We start from the raw sequence: 12,713 nt of genomic DNA on the forward strand, positions 1-12,713 counted from the left end.
AAGGCAGGAAGGAGAGAAGGAAGTGGGGCAGGAATAAGGAGGGGAGAGGGAGAGAGAGGAGAGAGAGAAAAACCTTTCCACACTGCCAACTTTTGGAAAAACTGAAAAGGGGCTTTTCACCCAACACAAAACTCTCCTTGGCCTCTTGGGGCCCCGGCGGCTGCCCAGAAAGCAGGCGCCCCTCGAAGGGCAGACCGACTAGAGCCGAGGAGACACCACATGCTCCACACGCGGCCCCAGGACCAGCTTCCCCACCCTCAGGGCACGGGCAGGTCGCCCCTGCTCCCTGGAGGGGGGTCGGCAGAGTGGCTGTGCGCTGTCGTGGGCCCCCTCCTGCTGGCGAGGCGGGGACGCGGGGCCCTCTTGGAGCTCTGGGGGCATGCCACCAGCACCTGGACCGTGGCTCTGGCCTGGGGGGTTGGCTGCCAGCTCCTCGGCCACCTTGGCCACCCCGCGTGCAAGAACAGTGTGACGGCCGAAGCCAGAGCGATGCTACGGGCTCTTGAATTTTCAAAGCAGTTCATGCTATTTTCATGTAGCCAAAAAAAAAAAAAAAAAGAAAGAAAAAAAAAGAAAACCAAAGTAGCAAAGGAGAAAAAGAAAAAGTTTTCAGGAAACCTGTTAAGGCTGAACACTGGGCTGGGCTGGGCTGGGCTGGGGCAGGGACAGCGGCTCTGGCCCTCAGGGCAGCGGGCAGGACAGGGAGGCGGGGGGGCTGGGGCGCTGCGCTCGGAGGACGGACAGGGCCTGTGGGCGCCGGAGCCTGGCGGCGAGGCGGGGGCCCCGTGTTCTCAGAGCTGTTTCGCTTTATTTGTAGACGCTGACGCTTTCCGTTTTGCTCACATACAAAGCTAAACAATGAATAAAAAGGCACCTGGAGACAGCAGAGACTCATTCATTTCATGTGACGTATTTTAAAAAAAGATAAAAAGATTTAAAAAATCCTCTGGTTAACAACGCACGCCTCTAACACAACGAGCAATTCTGGAAGCGCCGGCTCGCTCTCTCTGGGATCTCGGGGTGGGCCGTGGTCCTTGTTCGTAGGAAGGAGCCCGCTGGCCAAGAGAGGGCGCCCCGCACGCACCTGCGGCCTTCGGGGGGGGGGGGGGCGGCGGCAATCCCTGCTCTGCACCGTTGGTTTTGAGGAAAGAAAAGGAAGGAAGGAGCCCAGAGGGGTCACCACTGGACAGACGCAGGGGTGCAAGCACTGAGCTGTCACGGGGCCAGAGGACCCAGCCATGGAATCTCGTGCCCCCTTACCAGGAGCCTGGAGGCTGACTCCTCGCCTAGAAACCTCGGAGTGAGAAGATTTCAGAGAAAGATGCGGTCGGGCTGAGGAGCGCTGAGCCCAGGGCACACCGGGCTCTGCGGACTCACGGAGCGAGCCGGGGGAGCCCCGGCCCGGACATGTCCCTGTGCAGAGCCGGGGCAGCTGGTTCTCCGGGCGCACGGGAGGTAGAGAAGAGGAGGGAGCGGCCCGGACGTGGGCACGCATCTCACATGACCCCCACTCCTCCTGCCCCCAGCCGCCTCCCTACGTGGCGTGTGGACGCAGAAACCCAGGACGTGGAGGGGTCTGGGGTCTTCCCGCCATTGCACCACCGAAATACACCTCGTAAAAAGAAAAGGAAACAAAGAAACCTGCTTCTTGCAGCGATGTTACAAAAAGCCATTAAAAAAACCTTTCTAATTGAAATCTAGTGTTCACAAGTAGGTAAAATCATCACTTATCAGAATTCTGGTTGGAACAAAAGCTCGAGCTCAGTTACGGGAGTTGATTGTCTTAACAAAAGGAGGCAGGAAGGTGCGAGGAGGCCCCGCCGGGGCCGTCACACGAAGGAGGAGAAGCCGGTGAGCGGAGTCCGGGCGCCGGGGCCCGCGGGCGTGAACACGGCGCTCTGCGTGGTGACCACCGTGTGCAGGTGCGGCCCGGGCTCGCCGCCCGCCACCGCCTCGTACCTGTGCGGGGCGCGCCGCTTCCACGAGTTGTAGTAGGCGGGGTCGCTCATGTAGTGGTTGACGAAGGAGTGCTGGGGGGGTGCGTCCTCAGACTCGGAGTCAGTGCCCTGCGGAGACAGCCCGACGTGAGCGGGCCTTGGGCAGCAGGGGGGGCCCGGGAGGGGGTGGGCACCAGGGAGGGCGGGCATGGGGAAGGGGGAGGTTAGCCATGGGCGGGGGTGGGCATGGGGGAGGGGACAGATCAGCATGGGTGAGTGGACGGAGTAAGGCAGCCACAGGGGGAGGGCGGCCGCAGGCAGGGGGCCTGAGCCGGAAGCAGGGAGTGGCCAGGAGGCAGGATCAGCCACCCAAAGCAAGATGCTTTGAGTCCACCGTTTCCCACCCTCTTCCCCATCCACACCCCCATGCCATCCCATGCTCCACACAAGGTATGCCCCTCCCCTGCCTGAGCGCAGCACCTCCACTACAGTGAATCAGGGGCGCACCTGGCCCTCAGGGTGTGTGAGTCTGTCCCAGGAAGGGTCCACACTGCACTCCTGCCCCCCGGCAGGTCTACACTTCATCCTCTGCCCCAAGAGAGATCTACACCGCCTCAAGGGCGTGTGCTGTGCCCTCCCAGGGCTGAGCTCTGCGTGGGAGCAGGGGTAAGAATGGTCCAGGGTTCTCAGCTTGCCCGGGACTACGGTGTAGGCTCCCCTGAAGGGAGCTGACTGAAGGGAGCTGGCCCTGGGCACCCGTGGAGGTGAGGAAGGGGTGTCCTCCGGGGGATACAAATGTCCGTGTGGTGTCACATCTGTGCGGACCTCTGAGGGGAGACTACTGAGGAAAGGGGCCCTCGTGAGCCTCGATGTCTGCGGTGGCCGTCACGCTCCTGCCCCAGGCTCTGAGAGGCTGACCCCTCCCCCCACAGCACTCAAGAGCCAGCCCAGTCGATGCGTGAAAGCCAGCCCAAGCGGTTTTCCCCCGTCTTTATAATAACATAAATCTGTAGTTTCCATCGAGAACATGTAACCCACATCGTGTCTACATTCATGTTCTTAAAGCCAAGACCCTGTTTCATGGTTTGGGGATTGAAGTCCCTGGAAGCAATATTAACAGAGACAGCGGAGGCCGTTTTCCCAAGATGGGGAAGGCCTTGCCGTCCCTGCCCCCGAGGCGCCTGCGTGCCCCCGGGGAGCCCTGCCACCTGCCCACAGGCTGGCCGGCTGTGTCGCTGGGCCCCACACAGAGACGCCTCCTCCCCGCACCCAGAAAACATGGCAGGTCCCTCCCTGCCCCACTGCGAACCTAGCAGGGGACACTTTGAAAACACCAAATATGGGCCTACAGACGTGAGTCCGACCAGCCTTTCAAGTTCGAGGCCAGGACGGAGCCTGTGGCTGTGCCTCGCCTGGCGCCCACCCCGATGCTCTGGGCCCGGCTGGAATGGGGGTGGGACACCCTCAGGTGCTGCCTCAGAATCAGCAGGGGGCTTTGGAGAGCACAGGCTGGGGAAGGCTTCCTGCCGTCTTGACCAGGGGGCCTGGGGGAGGGCCCGGGAGTGTGCGGTCCTCAGACGCTCTGGGGGGGTTCTTGTCAGTGGCCCGGCTGGAGTGAGGGCAGGACTCCTGTCATGTGTCTTCTGTATCGAGACTCAGGAAAGGCAGAGGGCCCCTTGGGGCTCTGAGTCACTGCCCCTCATCTGACGGGGAGCAAATGGCCCACATCACACGAGATCCGGGGACTGTGTCCTGTCCGCCTGTAAGAGCAGGTGACATCTAGGCTGTGAAGCCCCTTGTGGCCTCGGGGGGGAGCCGCAGACGGCTGGGATTTTCCAGGCACAGACTTGAAACTCGGGCTCTCCCTGGAACATTTTCGGGAAAGTATCAGTAAGTCACAGATTTGGGACTTCTCAGGGCGCGTATGTCGTGGGACAGTCGGCTGTCGGCAGCTGAACGCATCTGTGGTCCCTCCGCTTTGTGCTGAGTCAGGGCTCCTACAAATGAGGGTCTGAGGACTGTCCCCTCCCAACATGGTCCGCAATGCAGGGAACACCCAGCTCCTCCATAACCGGGCGGTGAGGGTGACAACAGGCCACAGACCTGAGAGCAGGGACGCGACTACATACAGGTTAATCCCCCGCAGAGTTCCGGAAACCACACGGTGACCGTGATGGGGGAATTTTATTCCTATTTCATGGATGAAGAAAGAGGCTCAGAGAGACAGGCCAGCCGGCCAGCATCCCTGGAGGGCTGGGAGCCGAGGGGGCAGCTTGTGGGCCAGGGGCCCCTGCTGGCTCGGAGCTGGTTCTCTGCGTTGACGCGACTCACACCCCCCAAACCCTCTGTGCTCTGAAAACCAAAAGCCGTTTTTGTGACGCACCTGGGGGCAAAGCCTAACCTGTGTTAAGCTAATTCGGAGCTGACTCTGAGCTGCACTGACTGATGGGAAACTATGTAGTGTGAACGTTCTTAGGTTTTCTGCAGAAATCCTAACGTGCTTGATCACGGATTGCGGCCCGGCACATTACGATGTGGTCCCACACCGGAGAAACGCGAATTCTTGAGTATATCTGACCTGGGGTGCAGGTTAAGAAACAGGGCACCCATATTTCTGGCGGCTAAGGGTTATTCTTCATCTGTTTTCCCGAGGACTCGAGGGGCTTCCGAGGCAGCTCCGTGTAAACCGAGACAGGCAGGAGCGACAAGGGTCACGTGAAGGGAGCTAGCGGAATCTGTTACCGGTCCCTGAGGTGGGTCTGCCCCTTCTGCAGACACCCATGTCCTGGTCCTACGTTCCTGACTTGGGAGAAAAGAGCTCGGGTCGAGATACGTCGGGGGTGTGCTCCTCTGGAGAAAGTCACAGGACGCTCAGGCTTGAGGACAGCAGGTTAGTCCTAGGCTTCACGAACCGGGGTCAGGGGGCAGGGTTGTCCGAAGACTAAATGTGAGATTCAAGATTTTCACCCTCTTTGCCCTGTACCCTGCCTGAGGTGCTCGGGCCGCCCTGTGCACCGTCCGTCTCCGCCATGAAGGACGTGTAAGAGGAAAAATGCAAGAAAAGGTGATTAGATTCAGCTTCTTCACTCTGTGAGATGCATGCCAGCAAGCAGCCTGCTCAGGGTCCCGCTGGCCGGGGACAGTGCCGGCCCACACCGGGCGCTGGCGTCACAGCTGAAGGTGGCAGAAATAAAGCCTTGTTAGTAACACTTCGGAGCACCATGAGGCACAGCGGTATAAAAGGGTAGACAGAAACTTCATTCGGTGGGTCTTCTGTCAGGTCTCCGTGTCGGGGGACATCACCACGTGCAGAAGTCACTGTGCTGGCGGTTCCGCGTTGGCAGACCTGTCTAGCACCCAGGTGGTGACCCTTTGGGCCCTTTTGTCTCTTCTTGCTACCCCTGCCTGGCCCCCCACCCTTGCCACCCCTCCTCCTGCAGCTGTTTGGAGAAGCCGGGCTCACAGTGGCCAAGTGGCACGGGGGTGGGGTGGGGTGGCAGCCTGGTCCAGAAGGGACTCCCGAGCTCCTGCAGGAGGCAGCCCTTCTATAGGCGCGTCCGGCCCGGCTCAGAGACTGCCACATCCCGGGTCCACCGCGGGGTGCGTGCTTACACGGCCGGCTGTACAGCCTCACGGGACGTGCGTTCAGCTGCTACCACATTCTGTATTTTCTCAGCCACATGCCTAAAGGTGCTGCAGTATGGAGAGAGGGCTCTGGGACACGTGGGTGCTAAGAGGGGGGCCTGGGGGGGCTGTCTAGCTCACAGTGATGTGCCAGGGTTCATGTCTGGACATGGACCTTCCTGAACGAACTTCAGGAAGTGGTCCTTCTCAGCCTTTCCTTGTCATGTGGGCTGAATGGCTCCTCCTCACCCCTTAAACAGTAATGGGCTAGTGGGTATACATGTGACTTAAGCTGAGCGGAGCCAATCAGAATGCTTCCTGGGACTCCTTATGCTCCACCTGGAAGAAGACGGCTCTTTAGGCATTGAAGCCAGGCAGCTGTGAGCCCTGAGCGGGCAGGGCCCAGAGACCCAGCCAAGAGCCGCTGGGAGAGGTTAAGACCATCTTGCAGAGAGACTGAAGAGGCAGGAGCCCAAGACTGGGGGGGTCACGTGACACATACATGCAGCCTCCTGGGGCCCGCTCAGCCCTCCCCACTACCTCCACCAGAGAGCAGCCACTTAAAATGCCATCCTTCCCCCTGCTGCCTGCTCGATTTATTGTTTATGTGACATTATTATTTTTTAATGGTTATGTATTTTAGCAAGTTAGAATTACTGACGAAAAGGCAATGTTGCAGGGTCCTTTTTCTTTAAGTTTCCTATGTGATACGAAGTAGCGGTGTGTGTTGGTTTCCCCGGAAACCACAGAAGGACAACAGGTGACTGGCTTGGTGGCAGTTCCTAACAGCGCGCGGACGCCTGACAAGCTGCTGAGACGGAGGATCTCAACACCTTCGGTATTCTACGTGCGAGACAAAAGAGCCAAATAGTACGAGGGAATTAATTAGGTGAGAGGGGGCTGGTCTAGGATGGAGCGGGAGGGATTCTGAGAAGCGCTCCTTGGGACCTGGGGAACGGATCTTATACTGTGACTCGAGCAGCGGTCCTGTGGGAAAGACAAACCCTCTCCTCCCGAACCCGGGAGAGACAAAGGACTGCAGAACGTGCCCCACGACACCGACGGCCTGACTCAGAGCGCCTCCGACCAGGTTCTTGTGCTGCCCTGAGCCCGTTCACAGCATTTCCACTTGAGGCAGTATTTCTGAAAACGGTTAAAAATACCCTAGGGAGAAAAGGACGGCATCACTGCTTTCACAGTGAAGTATTAGCCTTGTGGAAGAGCTCTTCCAGCAAAGATCAAGGGGGGTTTGTCTCCTTCCTTCCCGGGACTCTGGAGATGGGGGTGGGCCAGAAGGGAGGGCATTACCCTCCGCGCCCCTGAGCCCCGCCGCACATCCAAGCACTGACTAAGCCCAGGGCCCAAGGACGTGTCTTCCTCTTCGCACCTGACATCTCGGTGTACAATGTATTTAAACCCAGAAGCTGCCTCTGGTAGGGAGCATTAATATCAGAAATCTAGGGGCGCCTGGGTGGCTAAGTCGGTCAAGCATCCGACTTCGGCTCAGGTCATGATCTCACAGTTTGTGAGTTCGGGCCCCGCGTCAGGCTCTGTGCTGACAGCTCAGAGCCTGGCCTGCTTGGATTCTCTGTCTCCCCCGCCCCCTGCCCCTCTCCCTACTCATGATCTGACTATCTCTCTCAAAAATAAACATTAAAAAACAAATAAAAAACCCCAAAAGCTATTACAATATATTCACAGAACTAAAGGAAGCTATGTTTAAAGAATGGAGGAAGATGATAAAACTGCACCAAGTAGAACATATCAGTAGAGAAAAAAAGAGCCAAGTAAGAAGTTTTGGCACTGAAAAATACAAGAGCCAAAACAATTCACTAGAGGTGCTCCACAGTATGCCGGATCGGGCAGAGCAGTCAGGGCATGTGGAGGTATCTCCAGAGGTTATGCAATCTGAAAAAGAGAGGAAAAAGCATGAACAGACACGAAGAATAAGAACAGTAATGAAAGGCAAGAGCACCTGATATTTGCAGGACAAGGCTGAGGACACCCACACATGAAGCCATCATGACAGCACCAGGATGAAAGGAGAAAGAGGCAGAAAACATAGGGGGAGAAATAGCTTACAACTTCTCAGATTGGATCAAAAGCATTAATCTATACACTGAAAAGCTCTATAAACACCAGGTAATTCCACAAGCACATACCTCACAGTCAAAAAGACAAAGAGAGAAACTCCTGAAATCATGGACAAGGGAATTCAAATAATATTAAGAGTTGGCTTCTAATCAGAAAAAAAAAAAAGATTACAGACAGAAAGCAATGGGACAGTGTATTCAAAGCACTGGATAAAAACTGCCAGGCAAGGATCTTCTGTTCAGCAGAAGTACCCTAAAAAATGAAGGTAAAATAAAGGTCTCCCGAGAGAAGCAGAGGCAGGAAAACTCATCGCTATCCAGCCTGCCTTACAAGATATACTACGTGAAGACTGTCAGGTTGAAAGCAGGGGACACAAGCAGAAGTGTAAATTCCTAGGAAAAGACAGAAGGTAGTGACCAACATGATCACATGGGTAATCACAAAAAACAGCATCTTTCTTCTCTTATCGGAATTAAAAAGCAATTGCACAAAATAATATGTGTATCATTGTATTTTTGGACCTATGATGTATAGAAATGCGACCATTTTTTAATTAAAAAACTTTTTACTATTTTTTTAAGAGAGAGAGAGAGAAAGAGAGAGAGAGAGAGAGAGAGAGAGAGAGAGAGAGAGGGAGAGAGAAGGAGACAGAGTGCGAGTGGTGCAGGGGCAGAGAGAGAGAGGGAGACACAGAATCCGAAGCAGGCTCCAGGCTCTGAGCTGTCAGCACAGAGCCCGATGCGGGGCTCAAACTCACAAATTGTGAGATCATGACCTGAGTTGAAGTTAGACGCTTAACCAACTGAGCCCCCCAGGTGCTCCAGAAATGTGACGTATTTAACACACAGCACAAAGAAGAACCCTGAGTGAAGAAATGACACCCAATGGTACTTTGAATCTGCAGCAAGAAATGAAGAAGTATACAAGAAGGGTAAAATGATAAACTCCATACATACATTTGCTTTCCTTTCCCTTCGACTTCCTTAAAAGATGTATATAGTTCTGTAAAGTAGTAACTATAAAAATGCATCCTTGAGTTTGTAACATTATGGATATGTAAACATATCGTGTATAATAATAGCACAGAAAGGGGAGGAGGCCAGAAAGCTATATAGGAATAAAGTTTCTATACCTCACTGAGATTTAGTATAAATCTTTTTTTTGAGATTTACTATAAATCTTAAGTAAATGTCGATACTAGAGCAATCACCAAAAAAATAGAGTAAAAGCAAAATGAGAATTAAAATGATACACTGGAAAATTTTCACTTATAAAAGAAGAAATTACATGGGGGAAAAGAGGCATAAAGACATGAGACATATAAAAGACAAATATCAAAATGGCAGGTGTAAATTCTACTTTGGTGGTAATTACATTAAACGTGAATGGATTAAACAACCTATTCAAAAGGCAGAGATTGGCAGAAAGAAAAACCACTCCAGCTCTATGCTACTCTAAGAGATACATTCTAGATTCAAAGATACAAATAGGTCGAAAGTACAAGAGTGGAAATAACATAAAATGTCAGCTATAACCAAAAGAGTTCTGGAGTGGCTGACTAATATGAGACAAAATAACCGTGAAGGCAAAATTGTGACCAGAGACAAAGAGGGCCACGCCATACTGATGAAAGGGCTAATTCATCTACAAGACACAGCTCTCATAAACATCCATCTACCTGAAAACAGAGCTACTGAAATACACAAAATTAAACTGGCTGAATGGTGCTAGAAATCGAGTTCAACAGTAATAGTTGGAGACGTGAGTACATTAGCAGATGGCAGGAGATCAGAAATCCCGGTGACGCCCACCACACTAAGTCAGCAGCCCGAACGGACACATCCAGAGCACTCTACACACCGCAGAATGACACATTTTCTTTCAGGTGAAGATGGAACATTATTCTGGCACAGACCACAAAACAAGACTCAATAAATTTAAAGGGATTGAAACAAAGCATGTTCCTGCACCACAATGGAATAAAATTTCAAAAAAAAAAATTCAATAACAGAAGGTCATTTGGGAAATTCACAAATAAGAGGAAATTAAAAACATATTCCTAAATAACCAAGGTTCCAAGTGAGGGAACCTTGGATATAATTCACATGGATTATATCTCAACCAAGCTGTTTAATACATGTAGTTCACAGCAAACTCTCCCATCTGAGCTGGTGTTTCCAAGACGACAGAAGTCCCCAGGTCCCTCTGTTGGGACCCTGTGAGTATCTGGTGCTTACATGTCTCCCAAATCCATAAGGTTCAAAGACAGGACCTAGCAAGATTAGAAAGATAAGAACTCTGGGAAAAAGATGGGCCTCACCGTGTCTCCCCAAGGGCCCAGGAGCAGACTGGGCCCAGGGAAGCGAGTTCTTGCCTGGACTCCCTGGGACCTCAGCTGGAGGTGACTGTGAGAGCTTCTTGGGGGCCTGGACCCCAGATCCTAGGAGAAATTCTGCACATACATAGAGCATCCACACCTCTCATCAGCTTCCTGATAGAGCCTGTGACCCAGAAAGCATGGAGAACCACGAGAAGCGTCTGTGGGAACAGGCGCTGCTTGCTTGCTCCTGGCACACTGTTTGCTGAGGGAGAGGGAGGCAGGCCCCTGACAGGCTCAGCCACAGGCGTGGGGCTGGGACGGGGCAGCTCTGTGCGGCAGATCCGCGGGGGGGACGGCGCCGGGAGCCCTGTGCTCAGGTCTGCCTCTCAAGCGCACCCCACCAGCGCACGTCCAGGAAGACGGAGAACCTTCTGTATGGTTCGGCTTTGTCCTCTGTGATATGGGGGTCACAACAACCGCCCCACAGGGCTCAGTGTGAATCCCACGTCCCTCTCTCCTACGCCTGCCCTGCCCCCGCTCTCTCTCAAATATAAATAAAATGTTTAAAAAACTAATAAGCTAAATAAAAAGGGAAAGACTGTGCCCACCCATAGTAGGTGCTCAGGTGCTGCCTCCACCTCCTGGAACCGCTACTCGGTCCACCCGCAGGGCTAACGCGTGCTGGCCGAGAACTGAGGACAGACGCCTGGCAGGAGCCATGCACACGTGTCCCTGAATTGCCAGCACACGCGGTGCCCCACGTGTTGCTTTTGGTGCATACAGCTAGAAAGACCCACACAAAGGCTGCTATTTCCTTCTCACAGAAACGCAGATCAATTTTGCAGCATTTCGCTCGCGGGCACTGGGTTTCAGACAGAGGTAACCCCGCCGCGCCCAGGGCGACGGCACGGACAGGCGCCTGCGTCCTCTGCAAACAAGAAACCCCTGTGACAGCCACCTGCTGTCCGTCTCACCCGGACTCAGGCACAAACCACAATTTACAAGAAGCCATTTTATTGAGCCTCGGGCTGAATAAGGCCTGAATTCGGGTCCAAATGAAGGTGGGACTTATTTTAGATTAAATATTGATTTAGAGTATGAATGTCAAGAGGTGGGGCAGGCCTACGCATCTAGCTACTGGCTTGGTGATTTTCCTGCCTCTCAGCACGGGGCAGGTCTGAAAAAAAGACATTCAGGACCGAGAGGGAGGCACGCAGAGGCTGGTTTTGCTCCTGAGTGTCACACTGAGGCAGCGTGCTTGTGCAGAGAGGCGCTTCTGGGGGACAGGGAAGGCTGAGCCTCCCACAGCAGCCTCCTCTCCGGATTGCTTCCTCCCTGCCTGCTCCCGGAACGAGGCCTCGCACCCGCATGCTGAGAGGCACGGGCGACCGCTCGGACACGCAGGCAGCCTCACACGTGCAGGCCCACGGGTCCCGGGGGTCGGGTCACCCCCTCGAGGGCAAGATCCCCCTCGTGCACACACTCGGGGAGGACAGAGACCCTGTAACTGTCCCAGAACGGCGGTGGCTCAATCGGCTTCAGCACAAAGAAGCAGGGCGGGTGCGGGGTGCGGGGTCCCAGGTTGTGGGGGTTTTGCAGGCTCAGGCCGTCCGCCCCTTGGGCCAGGGTCTAGAGGCCAGGTTCTACGGTCCCCAATGGAAAACACAGTTCATTTTTGGAAGCCAGACACAAAGGGAACTGGCTTTGGGATCGGAAGCCACTGGGCGAGGCACTGACCCCAGAGCTCCCTCCAAGCCTGAAGGAGCTCAGCACGTATTTTCCTCATCAGTAAAAGGGAGTCATCTGCCCCCGGCCCTGCAGCCCCGAGACTCACTGCGGGCCAGGGAGGCAGCACCTCGGGAAGGCAGAGGGCCCAGCCCAGAGGTGGGGACAGCGGCCGTGGGCACTGACCTCTGATTCTGAAGCGTCCACTGACTTCTCCTTGAGGTTTGTGCTCTCGGTCAGCACAGCGCTGTTGTATTTGTTGCAGATGTCCTCATCTGAGTAGTGCAGGCCACCGGGGCTGGGCCGGGGTGGGGACCTAGGACAGGACGCCGCCCAGGGCACGTGCGAGAGCTCAGCCAGATTCTGGGCCACAGACACCTCCGCGGGGCCTCCTGACCTGCCCCCTGGCTGCTGCCCTGTTGTGACGGGCAGATGTCCATCCTGCTGGCACCCATCTGCCACACGGGGTGCCCAAGAGGCAGGGACCCCCGATCGCTCAGCTAGCCTGTGGGCACTTGGCCTCTCCAGATCACACCCCTCCATGCCCGAGAAAGGCCTTCCTTTTGTATCTCTGGAATGGGAGGAAGGAGCCCCCTGCCATCTGTGCCCCGCTAGACTCACCGCTGCCCTGCTGGGTTCTGGGGGGGACCCCTGGGCATGGCGACACGCCCGTGGCCAGCACACCCCTCTCCCCCAGGCTGGTTCAGACAGTTGGGCAGATGTGGCTCGGGCAGGTTATGGCTGCTGCGTCCCTACCTGGTCCCGTTCTTCTTTGAGAAGGTGTTCTTGACATTGAGGTGGCGGCTGTTGAGCTCCAGGGCGGCAAACCCACCGTTGTCCAGGGTCACGGTCTCTTCCATGTTGGAGATGCTCTTCCCTAAGTCGGGACGGAAGAACAGGTGCAGGTACTGTGGTGACAGGCTCACGGCAGCTCCCGGCCACAGGTGTGTCCTGGGTCCCTGCCGGAGGCTGTGGGTCCTGGGCGTGCAGGGCTGCTGGGGGCTCGTGGGGAG

At 55.1% G+C, this 12,713-nt stretch overlaps 1 protein-coding gene across 1 annotated transcript in view; it reads right to left on the bottom strand.

Moving 5' to 3' along the window:
• Positions 1-788: 788 nt before the first annotated feature.
• SDK1 (sidekick cell adhesion molecule 1) overlaps positions 789-12,713 on the bottom strand; it is a 561,603-nt gene continuing 549,678 nt past the window's right edge. The window contains exons 44-46 of the mRNA XM_029945757.1: positions 12,457-12,577; positions 11,887-12,016; positions 789-2,066 (exon numbers count right to left, since the gene is read on the bottom strand). Of these exons, the coding sequence (XP_029801617.1) occupies positions 1,830-2,066; positions 11,887-12,016; positions 12,457-12,577 (488 nt within the window). The 3' untranslated portion in view covers positions 789-1,829. The remainder of the gene's footprint in view (positions 2,067-11,886; positions 12,017-12,456; positions 12,578-12,713) is intronic.

The sequence above is a fragment of the Suricata suricatta genome, chromosome 8 (genome assembly GCF_006229205.1).
Source record: "Suricata suricatta isolate VVHF042 chromosome 8, meerkat_22Aug2017_6uvM2_HiC, whole genome shotgun sequence".
Lineage (NCBI taxonomy): Eukaryota > Metazoa > Chordata > Mammalia > Carnivora > Herpestidae > Suricata > Suricata suricatta.